We start from the raw sequence: 18186 nt of genomic DNA on the forward strand, positions 1-18186 counted from the left end.
TATAGAAGTTAATTATACAGAATATTATAGACTCACCTCTGTCTGTTCGGTCTTGGTTTTGACCTGTGACGATAACCTTGTTCATATAGATGTATTCTTCATCTCCTTCTGCAAAATAACCAATATTAAAGACAGGATTATGGATTTGAACCATAACAGTTTTTTTTTTTTTTTTTTGTACAGAGTTTTTGCTGCAGGAACCCAAAAAGAATTTGGGCACTTTACCGACCCGATCTGATAAAACATTGTATTGTATTGTAAAGCGAGCATTGTAATTTACACTTAAAATGTGACTTAAGTGTCACTAGCTAATATGGATAAGCCAATATTTATCTTCATGTCATGACCAATAACCAATGGTTGATATAAAAATTCTACTATACTGTATTTTGTCTAAATGTAAAATAAATGAAATAATAGACTCTAGATATCACAATATTATAATGTATAGTATGAAAAAGGGATATTCATTTTGAGATTGGCTAAATATTACATTTAGCAGAGTTATTAAATTATTTGTGTTTTAAAAAAAAAACTTTAAAGGGATAGTTAAAATAATTAAAATGCTGTCATCATTTACTGACATTATGAATTTCTTTTTTCTGATGAACACAAAAGAAGATATTTTGAAGAAAGCCGGTATCTACACAGTTGAGGGGGAAAAACTAAACAAAAACTATGGAAGTCAATGGGACCCATCAACTGTTTGGCTACCCATATTCTTCAAAATATCCTCTTTTGTGTTCAGCAGAAGAAAGAAATTCATACAGGTTTGGAACAATTTGAGGGTGAGTAAATGATGACAGAATTTTAATTTTGGGTGAACTATTCCATTAAGTGAGCATTAGATGATGGCAAAGACAATTATTTATTTATTTTTTTAAATGGAGAAATTAGTACCGGTATGTACAATATCCAATATTGACCAATATCAGTAAAATAAGTTTATAGGTTTTAAAGGATAAAAAAAAATACATATACTGTACGAAATGAAGACAAAAAGTAAATTTGGACATTTTATAGTTGATTAAACATTAGTAAAACATGTTTATAGATAATGTGATGATCTACATCTGTGGTTTCTCTGCAAGGACACCTGTGTGAACATGAGAAACTTTGCTTATTTATGCAATAAATGTGTGGCCAAAATGTCCAAATACTTTTTAGGCCACTGAATGTGAACTTGCTGGAGTAAAGATACTCTTTCTCCACTCATTTAACCTTGCCTGGGACTTGCCAAAGACTTCTTTGACTTTTGATCCCCCTCCTTCTCGTATTCAATGCTTTTTCAGATTCTGGACGCTTTCATCCCTCACGTATTTTACTGAACATGTAATAGATTTCTATTATAGAGAAGAACAGTGAGAGTTTTGTCTCACACTTCTCTTGTGTAAGGGTCCAAAGGCATCTCCAGCCCCTCCTTCTGTACACATCAAAGGCAGGCCAGTGGGAGACATAGAGAGGTCATATTTTATCATAATAAAAGTGCTGATTTAGTCCCAGCCTGTGAGGGATTGATATACAGCTTGCTTGGCAACAAAAACATTTTAAGACATTTTTTTGGATCTTCACAATTATTTAGAAGTACTAAATTAAGCATAAAAGATAAGATGTGGCAATCCACAGGTAACAAAGCTTTGATATATTTTTGAAGGGAAAATAAAACCCTGTGATGAAACAAAAACATGTTTCGATGGTACAGTAAAACAAGATTGGGATTTGGAGGATGGAAATTAAATCTATTTATAAGCTGCTACTAAAAGGAAGTGAGTGTCCCTAGAGGATAAAAACAGCCTTGGAAAATGATACAGTTTGAAGCCAGTGGAGGAAGTGCATAAGCCCGAGACCAGAACATGAAAAACCTACAGCCATGCTTGTGTGAAGAAAGAAGCCAAAGGATGGACCAAAATTATGGGCTCCTTAATAAGACAGAACAGAGCAGATTCTCTAAACAACACACAAGTTATAAATGTGTCGCTCCCCATGAGAACAATTGTGCTACGCAAGTGTATGCTGAAATGAATAAATATGTATGAAATGGTCATTTTTGTTGGGCCTTATACCTTTTTTATTGCCAAGAGTAAAAAGAGAAGGGACATCACATGCTTTTTCAGGTGGAAAACCTGATTCAACGTTAAAAAATAAAAAAATTCGGACACCCCAAATCAGTGGGAAATCGCCAACTAACAGTGGACAAAATCATTGTGTACACTATCATTTAAAAAGAAAAAAGAAAAGTTTTTCTTTTTTTTAGCAAGAATGCCTTAAATTGATCAAAGAAGGCATGTATAATGTTACAAAATATTTCTAATTCAAATACATGCTGTTTTTCTATTTCTTTCTATTCATCAAGGATTGCCATGGTTAACATACATATATCAAGCAGCACTGCCCTGATAATAATAAGAAATGTTTCTTGATCAGCAAATCAGAATATTAGAATGATTTCTGAAGGATCATGTGACACCGAAGACTGGAGTAATGATGCTAAAAATGCAGGGTTTTTTTTTTACTGTGTAAAAAACAGTGGTTTATGTTTGATCAAATAAATCCAGCCTTGGTGAGCATAAGAGACTTCTTTCAAAGCATAAAAAAATTGACTGACCCCAAACTATTGAACGGTAGTGTACTAAATAATCAATTGATTAGTCATTTAATGTTAGTCCCTTTGGTCCAATCAACTCGCAGACCACTTTAAATCCTTCCTGGACCACCAATGGTTTGCAGATCACATTTTGAGAAGGATTTGGTGTATAGCTAGATGGTTAGTCTAGACATTATGTTGTTATGTATGTACCATTGGGAGACTTGTACGATTGCAGCAGCTCATTCAGGAGGCCTTTCTGTACTGTGGCATTTCCACTCAGCTTCTCTCCATCCAGGATCTTCAGGAACCTCTGCAGCTGCTCCAACAGCTGCTCCAGCACTGCACACACACACACACACGATAATTAGTTTAAGTAATAAATAAAATCATTGTGTCAGTGCATTAGATTTCATGTACTGTGCTGAACCTTGATTTCGAGTAAATACCTCTGCTGATTACAAAATAGTCACAGTAAAAATGAGTACATGCTTGATAAGTTCAAAATTATCTCCAATCTGGCAACTCAAATAAAGTAGTTCCCTTTCGTTGTCACTCCGAGTTACGTCGGATGACGACGAATGGGGTTTCGCTTAGAAAGCCTATCAACTTCGAGTATTACAAAACGAGCCAATGGCAAAGAAATGCCATGGGTCTGCGGAATTTGCATGGCGTAACTCCGCCCCACCTCGTGGGTATAAAAGGAGGAAGCCGGCAGCAAGCAGATATGTTTTCGCTTCGGAGCCAAGTGTATTCTTCTCTCCACAAGCCATCTCTGAATTGTCAGCTTTACAAACGAGTACCTCGAGTGTTGGTGTGACGGCGATCTACGGCGAGAGCGTGCTTCCTGCTGATCTGTTGCAGTGGTCTGCCAGTCGGTGCGTTTCTCCCCGGGTGCTTCAACACTTGAGTTTTCTCTCACTAAAAGAGCTTACACGTGGCACGTCTTTTTAAAGATGTCTCGCCCGTGTACTTCTGGTTGCGGCAGATTGGTATCGGACTCTGATGGGCACGAGCGTTGCATAGTATGTTTGGGCATTGATCATGCTAGAGCAGCGCTCGTGGATGACTCATGTTCTCTCTGTGGGAACATGACCATCGCGTCATTACGGTCGAGACTCCGTGAACTCGCAAGAGTGAGAGTCCCCTCATCCACCCCCCGTCCTGCGGCTGGTGGCCAGGGTGATCTGAGGGTTACGGTCTGGAACAAGGCGCCGACTATGTGTCCGCGACCCCAGCCCCCCTCTTCAATGACGGTGCCCGCTAGTGAACTGCTGATTCCCGCGGGTCTACCCTCTGGTGGCCCGCGGGCTTCAGTTGAAGCTACAGAGGAAGATGCCATGTCTGTTGCAGCATCACTAGGCGGGTTTGACTCTTCTGGAAGTGAGGGCTCGTCACAGCTGCCACCTTCCGGTGTGCATACGGCTGTGCTCGAGTCTGATCCGGAGATGACGGCCATGCTTTCCCGGGCAGCCGCGAGCATCGGACTTGAGTGGAGGCCTCCACCCTGTCCTGAGCGCTCGCGGCTGGACGATTGGTTTTTGGGTAAGGCCGCCGACCCTCGTCCTCGGCAAACCCCAATACCTTTCTTCCCGGATGTGCATGATGAGATCTCGAAGTCCTGGAAGACCCCCCTGTCTTCTCGGGACCGCTCGCTGGTCTCATCCGCCTTTCCTCCCCTCGATGAGGCAGCTGCCCGTGGGTACACTGGGCTTCCCCCGGTTGAACGCTCTGTTGCCATGCAACTATGTCCGCAGAGTGCTTCTTCTCGGGGCGAGCCTAAGCACCCATCCAAAGCCTGTAGATTTTCGTCGACCCTGGTGGCGAAGTCTTACAGAGCGGTGGGACAGGCGGCTGCTTCACTGCATGCTATGGCCACTCTGCAGGTCTACCAGGCCCAGATGCTCAGAGACATGCACGAGGGTAGGACAAACCCAGGGCTCTTTGATGAGCTGCGCGCCGCGACCGACCTTGCTCTCCGGGCGACGAAGGTTACCGCGCGCTCCCTGGGTTTGGTGATGTCCACAGCTGTGGTCCAGGAGCGACATCTGTGGCTGAACCTGGCTGACATGCGGGACGCTGAGCGGACCCGTCTGCTTAACGCCCCCTTGTCCCAGGCCGGCCTCTTCGGCGGTGCAGTTGAAGACTTTGCCCAACAGTTTTCAACTGCCCAGAAACAGACCGAGGCCATCAAACACATTCTGCCCCGCCGGCCCGCTGCTGCCTCCACCTTGCCGGCCGGGCAGACGCCTCGACCTGTTTCCCGCCGAGGGCGCCCTCCTGCGGCTCCCGCCCCTCCCGCCCGGACCACGCAGCAGCCTCCACCCAGGGCCGGTCGCGGAGGAAGCCGTAAGAAGGCGCCACAGCCCTCTCCTGCCCCGCCCCCCGCTAAACGCCGGGCCAAGCGGCGCTCCTGAGACGGGCTGCTCAGGGATGATGATTGTTTCTCAGGAGGTGGTAGCAGGACCACTCCTTCCCCCGGTGGAGGGCCGGGGGAGAATCTTTTGTTCTCCACTCCCCGCTGCTCACCCACGGGTGGGCAGCACCCTAATGTGGTTAAAGACAGAAACAATCCCCTCTTCCCTGAGCTCACAGAGTTCTCGGGCGACACAGAGCGCCGCCCACAAGCCGTGCTCTCCTCGCCCCCCTCTGTCCCAGAGGCGGTTGACACGGCGTGCCGTCCACGGACCGCTTCGCCCTTGTCCCCCTCTGTCGCCAGACCCCTGGCAGAGCAGGCCCCCGCGGGACGACCAGCCTGGTCCTCCCCTGGCCCCCTCTGCCAGGGTGCGGTTGCTAACTGTGCCCCCTCTCCGGGCCGCTATGCCGTCCACATCTGGGCCAGTTACTCCGCCTCGCTGCCCCTCCGGGGGGACGCCTGTGGCCCGCATGATCCCGTTGGTTCAGTTCCTGGGAGCCTGGCTAGAGCTTCCCCGTCTGTCCCACTGGATCGCGCGTACCGTCAGGCTCGGCTATGCGATTCAGTTCGCACGGTCTCCTCCCCGCTTCAGGGGAGTCCGCTCCACTTTGGTCGGTGGCAATGCCCCTATCATGAGAGCAGAGATTGCCACCCTGCTGGCGAAGGGTGCAATCGAGACTGTCCCTCCAGCCGAGATGAGGTCCGGCTTCTACAGCCCCTACTTCATTGTCCCCAAGAAAACCGGTGGGTTACGGCCAATCCTGGACTTGCGCGTGCTGAACCGCTCCCTTCATCGGATGCCGTTCAAGATGCTCACCGCCAAACGCGTTTTCGAATGCATACGGCCCCAGGATTGGTTTGCAGCGATCGACCTGAAGGACGCCTACTTTCATGTCTCCATTCTTCCTCGACACAGACCGTTCCTCCGGTTTGCTTTCGAGGGGCAGGCATACCAGTACGCGGTTCTCCCTTTCGGGCTAGCCCTGTCTCCTCGCATCTTCACGAAGGTCGTCGAGGCGGCCCTTGTTCCCCTTCGAGAGCAAGGGGTTCGCATCCTGAGTTATATCGACGACTGGCTGATCCTAGCTCACTCTCGAGATCAGGTTTGCGAACACAGGGACCTAGTGCTCCGGCACCTAGCCCGTCTGGGCCTTCGGGTCAACTGGGAGAAGAGCAAACTTTGCCCCGTGCAGAGGATCTCTTTTCTCGGTATGGACATCGACTCGGTCGCCATGTCCGCGCAGCTTACGAGCGAGCGCGCGCAGTCACTGCTGACTTGCCTGAGACAATTCGAGGGCAAGAGTGCGGTTCCACTGAAACTTTTTCAGAGGCTCCTGGGGCATATGGCATCTGCAGCCGCGGTCACGCCGCTCGGATTGCTTCATATGAGACCGCTTCAGCTTTGGCTTCGCGACCGAGTCCCGAGGTGGGCATGGCAACACGGCACGTTCCGAGTACCAGTTACTCCGACCTGCCGTCAGTTCTTCACCCCGTGGTCGAACCTCGATTTTCTCAGGGCCGGTGTCCCCCTGGCTCGAGCTTCCCGGCATGTTGTTGTCTCAACAGATGCCTCCACCACGGGCTGGGGCGCCATGTGCAATGGACATGCTGCTGCGGGCTCCTGGACAGGACCCCAGCGGCTGTGGCATGTCAATTGCCTCGAGTTGTTGGCAGTACGCCTTGCCCTGCACCGCTTCCGGGCGTTGCTCAGGGGTCAACACGTACTAGTCCGCTCAGACAATACCGCCACTGTAGCGTACATCAACCATCAAGGTGGTCTACGCTCCCGCCGTATGTCACAACTCGCTCGCCACCTCCTCCTATGGAGTCAGAAGCATCTGAGGTCGCTTCGAGCCATCTTCATTCCCGGAGCGCTGAACTGTGCAGCCGACGAGCTCTCACGGCTTCAGCCCCTCCCTGGAGAATGGCGACTCCATCCCCAGTCGGTTCAGCTGATTTGGGACCAGTTCGGGGACGCGCAGATAGATCTGTTTGCCTCTCACGACTCGACCCACTGCGCCCAGTTCTATTCCCTGACCGAGGGCACGCTCGGCACAGATGCTCTGGCGCACAGCTGGCCGCAGGGCCGCAAGTATGCGTTTCCCCCAGTGAGCCTTCTTGCGCACACTTTGCGCAAGGTCAGGGAGGACGAGGAGCAGGTCATTCTGGTTGCCCCTTACTGGCCCAACCGGACCTGGTTCCCCGAACTAGTACTCCTCGCGACAGCACCTCCCTGGCCGATCCCTCTGAGGAAGAACCTTCTTTCTCAGGGACGGGGCACCCTATGGCACCCTCGTCCCGATCTTTGGAACCTCCACGTGTGGCTCCTGGATGGGACGAGGCAGGTTTGAGTACCCTACCACCAGCGGTGGTGGCTACCATCACTTCCGCTAGAGCGTCGTCCACGAGACACGTCTATGCGTTGAAGTGGAACCTCTTCGTCAACTGGTGCTCTTCTCTCCGAGAAGACCCCCGGAGATGCTCGATCAGTGTTTTGCTTTCCTTCCTTCAACAGGGGCTGGAGCGAAGGCTGTCTCCCTCCACCCTGAAGGTCTATGTTGCCGCCATTGCCGCACATCATGACCTCATCGAAGGTAAGTCGGTGGGGAAGCACGACCTGATCATCAGGTTCCTGAGAGGAGCGAGGAGACTGAATCCTCCTCGTCCTCCTCTCGTTCCCTCTTGGGACCTCTCAGTGGTTCTAACTGCCCTGAAGAGTGCTCCCTTTGAGCCCCTGCAATCAGTTGAGCTTAAGTTCCTGTCTATGAAGACAGCGCTCCTGGTTGCACTGGCCTCCATCAAGAGGGTTGGGGACCTGCACGCATTCTCCGTTGACGAAGCGTGCCTGGAATTTGGGCCGGCTTACTCTCACGTGATCCTGAGACCCCGGCCTGGATATGTGCCCAAGGTTCCTACCACTCCCTTCCGGGACCAGGTGGTGAACCTGCAAGCGCTGCCCTCGGAGGAGGCAGACCCAGCCTTGGCACTGCTCTGTCCAGTACGCGCTCTCCGCGCCTATGTAGACAGAACGCAGTGTTTCAGGACCTCAGACCAGCGCTTTGTCTGTTATGGTGGGAAGCTGAAGGGAAAGGCTCTCTCCAAGCAAAGGTTGTCTCACTGGATAGTGGACACCATTGCCTTGGCTTACCAGCAGCAAGGTCGACCGTGCCCCCTTGGTGTGACTGCCCACTCCACCCGGAGTGTGGCGTCCTCTTGGGCTCTAGCGCATGGCGCCTCGCTAACAGACATCTGCAGAGCTGCAGGCTGGGCGACACCTAACACATTCGCCAGATTCTATAATCTCCGAGTGGAGCCTGTGTCCTCTCGTGTACTCGCTTCAACCAGCTAGTACCGGACCCGCTCAGGTGTCTTCGCTTGCTCGCCATTCCACTCCACGGACTGGATACGTGCGATATTTTCTCAGGTGAGCTTCTCCGAAAGCCCTGAGCTCCTCCAGCACTCCTGACGTCGGCGCCAGTGTCTATTGCCTGTGCGTCGGCTAGGTGCCTCCCGTGTGCATGGTCCCTCCTCTGAGCGACCCCCACATGTGTATTTCCACTGTAAGCCTCTCTGAGCGTGTGTCTTTCCCTTGGCAAGCCACCTTGCCACCCCTGGGGTTGAAATATTCCACCTGCGGCTGGACACCCCAGTGTTTCCCATATGCTTCCTTCGGGTCATATGTGTATTCTCTAAGTCCCCCCCCTCCGGGCTGGCATTAATTGCATACTTCCCCTAGCTTGGGATATGCTTCCCAGTGTACCTTGGTATTCCTGTGTTATATGGAGTCCTTTGTCCAGGCTGACAGGGATCTCGATTACGCAGGGCACTGGAAGACAGCTGAGAAGGTGGCGTGATTAGACTGGTAACCCCATTCGTCGTCATCCGACGTAACTCGGAGTGACAACGAAAGGGAACGTCTACGGTTACGTATGTAACCCTCGTTCCCTGAGTAGGGAACGGAGACGTTACGTCTGCCTGCCACTTTCCGCTGTACCGCGGGGATCGCCTGAGCTCAGTCTTGGCTCCTCAGCGAAGAAACATATCTGCTTGCTGCCGGCTTCCTCCTTTTATACCCACGAGGTGGGGCGGAGTTACGCCATGCAAATTCCGCAGACCCATGGCATTTCTTTGCCATTGGCTCGTTTTGTAATACTCGAAGTTGATAGGCTTTCTAAGCGAAACCCCATTCGTCGTCATCCGACGTAACGTCTCCGTTCCCTACTCAGGGAACGAGGGTTACATACGTAACCGTAGACGTTTTCAATCAGTTGAAAATTACCAATGCCTGATAGCACAAAGGTGAATCACTTGTGCCTTTCAAGCAGTGCTTCACTAACATTGAAAGTGATTGCTGTATATTACACCATTAGACCAAGTAGGTTTCATAACAAAACCAACTATTTCCTCATTATGTAAAATGAGGTTAATTTTGAATGTTTTGCTAATTGTTGACAATATCTCTATTATTTAGCCTTTTGTTATTGTGTGAAGCTAGTTAGCAGCAGCTTAAGCGAAGGATAATGGGTTGTTGAGAGAGTCAGTGTGGGGGTGAATGATGAGGCTTTGTCACTCTACCCCCACCGCCTCTCTCAACAACCCATGACGTATCCTTGTCCCTCTACCCACACACCCTCAGGGGTCAACAGCAAACTGGGCGTCCCAGTCTTGATTATGTGGGCCATTGTCTGTTTTTCTCCTCTCAAGAATTATACTGCCTTACAACAGAAATGACCTTACTGGATACAAGCTCAAAAAAGGAAATGAAACAGAAAGTATAGATTGATATGTGCCATTAACATCTCATTAAAACTCCACATAAGGCTATCAAGAACTGATGCATGCAAAAACAAAAACTATCAAACTCCTTTCAACCACATTCCATTCCATTTAGTCTAATAAATATGTCATTTGTCTTCGTTTTGTGGTATTTAAATGACAAATGAGTGAGTGCTGGTTGTTAGTTAACTTACTAGCAATCACTCTCCTGTTCATTTAAATATTTGGTCATCATACTTAAAATTTCGGATTCAAATTACATTTATGTAATGCACCAATGACATGAAGATGAGAGATTTGATGTCTAGCATTCACGTTTTGAGCAATTATAATGTTAAATAAATAGTACTCAGCATCTTAAAAACTGAAAGTTCTGGTCCAAGTTTTGGTCAACAGAGGATTCTAGCCACGCTAAAATACAAGAAATACAAACAGCTATGATGTGCAACATCCATTCACCTAGATGTTTCGTTGCACAGCACAGATAAATTAACTATTAACCGTAACACTAGGTGCATTTACATGTCAGGGACTATATTATATTTTCATAATCCAATAACCATTCTAATAAAAGCAACAAGGCACTTGCTGCTGGGAATATATTCAGAGATAAAGGGCACTTTATTCAGGCACTTGGCTATAAAAACCCTTTAGTTTATTTACATTCAAGCTTCTTGTACCTTACTGGTTAAATATAAACTTCTCTAGTTTCTAAACTAGTGAGATGACCTATAAAACTATTCAACCCTCGTTGATGTTTCGCTTATAGCTTCTACAGTGGTGATGTTTACTTTAAAGTTTACTTTACTTTAGTGTTTTACCCTGCCTTTAGGAAGGATAGGCCCAATTCAGTTTGGTGATGCAACACTAGGCAATATCTGTCTTTCTCCAGTAAGCAGTGTCCCTACCCAGATGATCTTCTGTTCGGACAATGGATAGAGCAGAATGAACGCCATTAAATAATTAAAGTTTGCTGTGAATATTTCAGTAACACTGGATTACTCATTGCCGTGACTAAGGCAGATAAGCAGTTTTCTTTAGCATGCACAATGAGCTGAATATCATTCATTTATAGATTGTTGACTTGAAGTTTCAAGCACTGATACTAGTGTTATATGCATCTAAATCTTTACTGACATTTTTTACATATATATTTATACTTTAAAAAAATAATTTGTCAGATTACACGAACAGCAAACCAGCTACTGATTAAAAATGGCAAAACATGTCAAATAAATGCAGATTTTAAATTCAAACCTTAATGCTAAAAAACTCAACTGACATGTCCTTTGTCAACAAGTCTTATGCATATAAACATGGAACAATCCTTTCCATATATATGTCTGTAGCAGATACACATCTGTATCTGTTTTTAGTTTTGAAATCGACACCATCAAGATAAGTGTCATACACGTTGCTGCTGCTATAATGATAAAGCTGTCATCAAATATTTTATTGTCTGTCTATTATTACTTAGTCAATGGTAATAGTGGCATTTCTGCAATTACTGTGAGAGTAAGACATGCTTCGAGACATGTTAAGCACAATAGGAAGTCATAGCTTAAGGAGCGCAGGATTTATTTGAACATTCTTGTCCGCCTCCTCAGAGACAGATAACATTTATCCATCTATCTCTGCGTGCATAAATAGCTCCTGAGAAGAACTCCTGTATGAAAGATAAAATCCCTGACAAAGACATCAAACAGATAAACAAGCTCACTGGACATAACATGCGAGTGTGTTCAATGTTCGATATTTCCTCAATTATATTCAGTATCTGCTTATATTTAGTACACTGATAGGATTATTTAAAAAGATCATCTTTATGAAGATAATGATGTATCAAAGTAGATCCAAAGTTTTAAAGTACATACTACTTGATGGCATTACTATTTGTAGGGATTTTTTCGTAAAATGTGGTTCTAACACATACATTTTATGTAAGCAGCAAATATTCCCCAAACAGATTGTGGCTTCATTTAGCATCAACATCAAGTTCACAAGAATTCACAAGTTCTTTTGGTTTTCCACCCACAAAAATGGCCAACTACCTGAACACACACAACAAATCTTAAAGTAGCGTAAATGCCACATCCTGTTGATTTCCACAAAAAAAGATAAAGTAACTTTTAAATTAAAAAAGTTAAAAGTTTTATTTCAGCAAGACATAAAAATAAAATATTTTGAAGAATTTCAACTGTTTTTGTCCATACAATGAAAGTTAATGGGGTCCAAAACAACATTGTACACCACTGACATTCATTGTAATATTACAACTCTGAGACCTTTTTTCAATATTTCCTCTTTTGTGCTCCTAAGAAGAAAGTCATACAGGTTTGGAACAACATGAGGTTGAATAAAAGATCTAATAAAAGATTTAACATTTTTGGATGAACTATCCCTTCAATATTGTCATGTATTCTCTTCCCATGATGCTGAGCTGAGCATTTGTCCAAACATTTTCTTTGCGGTGTGTTTTCGAAGATTGACTTCGATGCCCTTCTCTGGAGGGACCATGGGAATGTGGAGTCAGCTGACTCTAGTCCAACAAGGGCCGAATTTCCGTTGGATAGTTTGGCCCCAAGCCCATTAAACTCTGCAAACAGTGAGAACGAGAATGTTACATCCCTGTAAGCACTAGAACCGCTCACACTTCCTCAGAGTAATGAAACCTGGGTTTGACATTGACTCTTTAGACTGTCTATCATACGACAGTCACCGACTAAAAGGGCAGAGAGTCAGAAAATATGCTAACAAATGATCAACAATTTCACTTTGATTAAAGGAATGAGGAAAAGGCTGGATCTTTGCAGAAAAGGGGGGATTTCTTTCTGATGTTAAAAAAAACACTTCCTCATTCCAGGACAAATGATTGCAAATAAAGGTGTTTGATAGTGTTTTGTAAACCCTACACTATTTCTGGATTTTTAGTTTGCAGTCAGACAAAGAAATTCTTTTTGCGGCTGATCCACAGAGCAAGTGTTTGATGGAATGAGGAAGACTTCAATAAAACCCATCTCACACTGTGTACATTGTCGCTGTGCTTGTTTGTCTTTAGTGGCTATTGAACTGATTTTAGACACATGCTCGTGGTAAATTGTAAGGTTAAGCATCGCTCTTCCCAGAATCAAAGCCACAGAGCATTTGGTGTATCAGAGCTGGCATAATAAACACAAGTTTAAATCGAGTGGACGAGGAGATTTTGATACCGCTCTGGCTTGGGTTAGTGTCCTAAGTGGTTTAATTGTTTACAGACAATTCCTGTCTGACACTTAAAATGCAGCCAGGCTCCAGCTGTGGCTCATATACTTAGCTCAGCTCAAGGCGACGTGTCACAGCACATCATTTATTTGATTCCAGAGTCAAAGCCTGAATCTCCATGTGGGAGGGCAATCACTGCAGTGATGACATGTTTTTTGGTGTTTGCTTTTTGTATAGAATTCTCTATTCTTGTTTAAAGGGAACAGATGACACTAACCATCCTGAGACTGCAGAAAAGCAGAACAGAAGCACTGATCTTTCATATACCTCTAGAAAGAGCACTTCACAAACACGCTCAATGTCAGGTCAATATGCATGCTGCATAAACAATACACAAGTCAAAGATGGATCTGTACTATACAGTTGCTTGAGATTTTAAGTAAATGGATTTCAATAATTACTGCTACAGCTCTTGCTATAAACAAATAACTATTGTACAACGTCCGCCTTTAAATATTTTCACCTATCTGACCCTTAGATTTAAAAAGGCGATATTCGCCCACTACTATAACCATGGTACTTCTTGTATGCCCCTTTTTGCATGTTAAATGAGAAACTGCAATGTGCTGCGGTCATCAAAGTTGCAGACTTGTCACGAACGAGATACCTGGCGACTCAAACCCAGCCAAATCAATCATTTGAAAACTATTACATCTTTTTCTACTGATACTACAATTTTACATACTCAGCATGAACAGCAAAGTCCATGAACTCTGTTAATTGATGATTTTTACCAGTGAACATAAAATCAAAACAAAATTGCTACATAATCAGAACACATAATCTACATAATCAAGCTTCCGCACAAAAACATACAAGCATCTTTAAACACCACCAGAAATATAGACTGGTTTCATCATGTTTAATGAGATATCATAATAGTCTGGTTTCAATGTCTCTCAAACGCAACAACCACAATGAATCTTTACTAAAAACAAATATATACGCGCCCACCCAAATGAAATTTCTCATTAAAATTGAATCAATTATATATAACTCTGTACTACATAAATTAAAACATACTGTGTCACGTTTCAGCAAAATGCTGATCACACCCATGCACTTAAACATCAATCTATTAGCCAACAAGTTACAGCAACAAGTACAATTTAATACATGGCCTAATGTCTCGACCCAGGAATGTTGCATTATGTCTGGCCCCGCTGGCTCCACTTTATGCGTTTTTTAGTTTATTTAGATTAAGCAATCAGGAGCACTGGCAACAGAAAATCAGATTGCTCCGAAAAACTGGGTTACAAATTACATTTACTCCTTATCAAAAGGAGTCAAAATGTTTTCTTTTGTCTGGACCATTTATAATCACAATTTTGGAGAGAGACCGAGTTATGGATGAGATCTGTAGAGACCTACGGTCAAATACATTTGACTACTTTAATATTGTATACATGGAGAGGAGCTGAGTAACCTCTTTCTTTACAGTAAAAACTGAAGTGAAAACTCAGTACAGGTACAAAGGTGGATAAAACCTTGTGTGGGTGCAGCTATGAACCACATCATTATTCTTCTGAAAAACACTGCAATACCTTTGCACATTACTAAACTGCCTTGGGCCTTGAATCTTATCTCATGGAGATGAAATCAGCACTCTACAGACATTTGCTGTGTCATCTACTACAGCCTACACCCCGAGTACTCCAAAAAGCAATGCACACCACTGTTTTTAATGTTAAATTAAACTTTACTGAATAAAGCTGAAATAAAATAAATTGGATAACAAAAGCCAAATACTATACAACTGAAAATGTTGAGAGAACATCACATACGTTGACTTCATAAATTGATGTTGATTTCCTAAAATGGTTTTCCTTTTGATTGGGCACTTGGAACTTCATTTATATTACTTTATAACACTGGGCTGCTGAATGCTTGAATCTGATTGGCTGACGAACATTCTAAGGTGTGCAATTATTTTCAGGGAAATGCACGGCTAAAGTATTTCGAGGCAGATTTTGACTGCATTATAGTTCTATATCACTTCGCCAAATGATTTCAGTTATTTCAAAGGTCCTTAGAGCAGAAAGGAACCAAAATCCAGACAATGACAAAGCAAATAAATATAGTAAACAATAGGTTAAAATGACAAATTTTTCCATGTTTTTGCCACAAAATTATGTTATGTTAAATTATGTTTTATTATGTACGGAAAGCACATGCTCTTTTTCTCACACATAAAGTACAGTCACACACTTCTACAGAAACGAACTGTCAGTGCTTCTCTGATATTTTCATCAGTAAAACAGTTTAGCAACTTAATAAATACCAAGATATTTCTCACTGGCGAGGTAATAATGCACTGTTCTTGAAGCAGATAAACTTACACTTTTGCTATAAGTAGAGACCTGCTGTCAAACACTGTTGAGAGACGCACACTAACTCAGGTTATTCACAGACGCTTAATCAATCTCTCTCTCTCTCTCTCTCTCTCTCTCTCTCTCTCTCTCTCTCTCTCTCTCTCTCTCTCTCTCTCTCTCTCTCTCTCTAATAACTGCATTAGACTGCTATTCGTGGTTCGAGCCTCCATTACTAGCTGTAAAATGATTTTTTGGAATTATTCCTACACACAAGACTGTTTTAAGGACAAAAACTTGACAAATGTTTTGAAATACATCATCTGAACCAGGCGCGGATTTATGGGCGGGCCTGGGTGGGCACGTGCCCACCAAGATTGACAGGTGGCCCACCCAATCAGATTAATAAAAACGAAATTTTTAATTTGCATAATAATAATAATAATAATAATAATAATGAATTAAGTTTGGCCATTTACGGAACGACGAACACTTTATATGATATATGACAAGCCTGAGCGCGTCCATCTCTGGCTCAGCGCCAGCCAACGCGCGAACGCACAGTTTGAATCTGGCAGTTATGTCATGTCACTGTACATATTTTGTCCAGACTTTGACACCCTTGCAAGGAGAGGGGACGAGGCTCATTGTTCACATGAACACCGTGTCTTGGAAAGACAAAGACGGGCCCGTTCACATATCGCGTCTTTTGCGCGCTCAAGTTTGTTATTTCAGATGTAGGCCTACGCGCTCATAATGGAAGCGACGCGGTCGTGAAAGACATGGTCAGGCATCTGATTGACTCGTCAAACGCATGCGTTTCGACTGCCAAGGGACTCGCGATTTGTCATAAAAGCGCGCGTTGTTAACGTGTGCTTTGTGGTCACGGAAAATGCGCGTCAGAAACGCGCGTTTTTTGCATCAATACGTGCGTCATTGACGTATGATCTGCTATTTAAATGACATTGTTTCTGTCTGCAGGTGTTTTATGCCTCTGAAGTGTTTTTGTAACAAGAAAAGAAAAACAACTCTCGGTTTCAAGTTCACTGTTTTTTATTTCAGCACCTCGGACAGTCCCTTAATCCCTTCGTTCGAGACACATCTCGCAAATTTTCCAGTTGTAATTCCGGTAACACTTTACAATAAAGTTTCATACATTATTTATTTATTATTTTAATGCAAAAACCACAAATTTCTGGCGCGCGTTTTCCGTGACCACAAAGTGCACGTTAAGAACGCGCGCTTTTATGGCAAATCGCGCGTCCCGCATGCTTTATGAATACTTTAGCTTGCCATCAGTGTTGCCAGATGGACGATAATTATCGTATTTGTACGATAATTTTGACCTCTGTACGATCAAAAATGAAAAAAATCCCATAATGTAAGATAATTTCAGAGTTTTCAGTCGTTCGTCCAAACACACATCCTACCGCTTCTCTCTCTGACCCAGAATCATTTTGCAGGCTCACCTGCCTGCACGCAAGCACGTAGCCTATAGCCTACACACACACACACACACACAGGCACCACACATGTCGCCCGGCCGCACGTCAACACTGCTCCATCTAATCCATCCTACATGTTGGGATAAATAGCTGTATTCTTCACGTTTACGTCGTGTACGATAATGTTCTTCCAAATAGATCATTTTGAACTCCTGGTACGATAATTGGACATTTCCAATCTGGCAACACTGCTTGCAGTTGCCATACGCATGTGGTGCAGGCTGCAGCGCGCTCGTTTTTCCAGGCGCGCCTATATGTCGCGGCGAGATGAAAAACATCTCAACTTTTCAGAGAGTGCCGCAAGGTCATCTGACAAAAAACAACCGGTCAGCATCGGTCTTTCCGTATTAACAACTTTGAAAGCTCGGCCGAAGAGCTGATCATAGCTGTACAGTGCGGTTTTTATTTCTCATCTCCATAAATATAGCATACTAAACCCTAGATTCAGGCCCACCTCGACTTAATCCAGGCCCACCCATCTGTCACGTTCTGCATCCGCCACTGATCTGAACAATGTCTTGAGGTTTAATAATTAACTCCGGTCTGTTGAATTACTAGGAAAATAATGCACTCTGCTTCTTGTCGTGGCCACATTACCACCTCGGTGTGCATTATTTTCTAATAATTCCACAGCCTGTCGTCAATTATTCAATTCGATTATATTACATTTTAAAATACTCATAATCAGAATAGTTATGTTTTTATTGATTACATTACCTAATTAATATTCACAAACTGGCAGTAAATTATTCAGAATTAATTGATTCTCCCTAATTATTTTTTTTAATTATTTTTAAAATGTTCCTTTCTGAAATCGTTTTGTGGAATTGCACACACAGACCGGCCGTGGGTCAGGCGACTTTAATTACATGGGAAATTTAGAGGCCGCACAGCATAAACAACTGAAACATTTCATCTATTTAAGTTATAGTTTTATTTTGATTGTTTTTATTTTCAAATTATTTATTTCGTATAATTGAACTTTTATATGATTGAATTAATTATTAGCTTTTCATGAATTTATGAAATAAATTCCCCCTAAACCCTACTTTGGAAAAGCATGACAACATAAAATAAATAATTATAAAATATGTTTTATTTCTCTTTGTATTTTTATTCATAGATTCTTTTTTCGCGTTGTCACTCATCATCTGACCTCTCACACACTAACCTCGCGACAACTGTACCTGTAGTAGGCTACTGGAGGTGGCAGTTATCGCGTGGCTAGTGACAGAGCTCAGATTGCGAATGTTTTTTTTTTTTTTTTTAATCCGTCCGGGCCATTATTATTTTTTAATAGCGCAGGTTAAAATACGGGAGATTTACGGGAAAATA

At 44.1% G+C, this 18186-nt stretch overlaps 1 protein-coding gene across 2 annotated transcripts in view; it reads right to left on the reverse strand.

The window, feature by feature from the left end:
* afap1l2 (actin filament associated protein 1-like 2) overlaps positions 1–18186 on the reverse strand; it is a 46935-nt gene that overhangs the window by 17762 nt on the left and 10987 nt on the right. For both annotated transcript variants that reach the window (XM_077200657.1, XM_077200658.1), the window contains exons 2-3: positions 2798–2926; positions 37–108 (exon numbers count right to left, since the gene is read on the reverse strand). In XM_077200657.1, coding sequence (XP_077056772.1) covers positions 37–108; positions 2798–2926 — 201 coding nt within the window. The remainder of the gene's footprint in view (positions 1–36; positions 109–2797; positions 2927–18186) is intronic.

Source organism: Siphateles boraxobius, unplaced genomic scaffold (assembly GCF_051911475.1).
Source record: "Siphateles boraxobius isolate OS27281-9 unplaced genomic scaffold, OSU_SipBor_1 46, whole genome shotgun sequence".
In the NCBI taxonomy this organism is placed as follows: domain Eukaryota; kingdom Metazoa; phylum Chordata; class Actinopteri; order Cypriniformes; family Leuciscidae; genus Siphateles; species Siphateles boraxobius.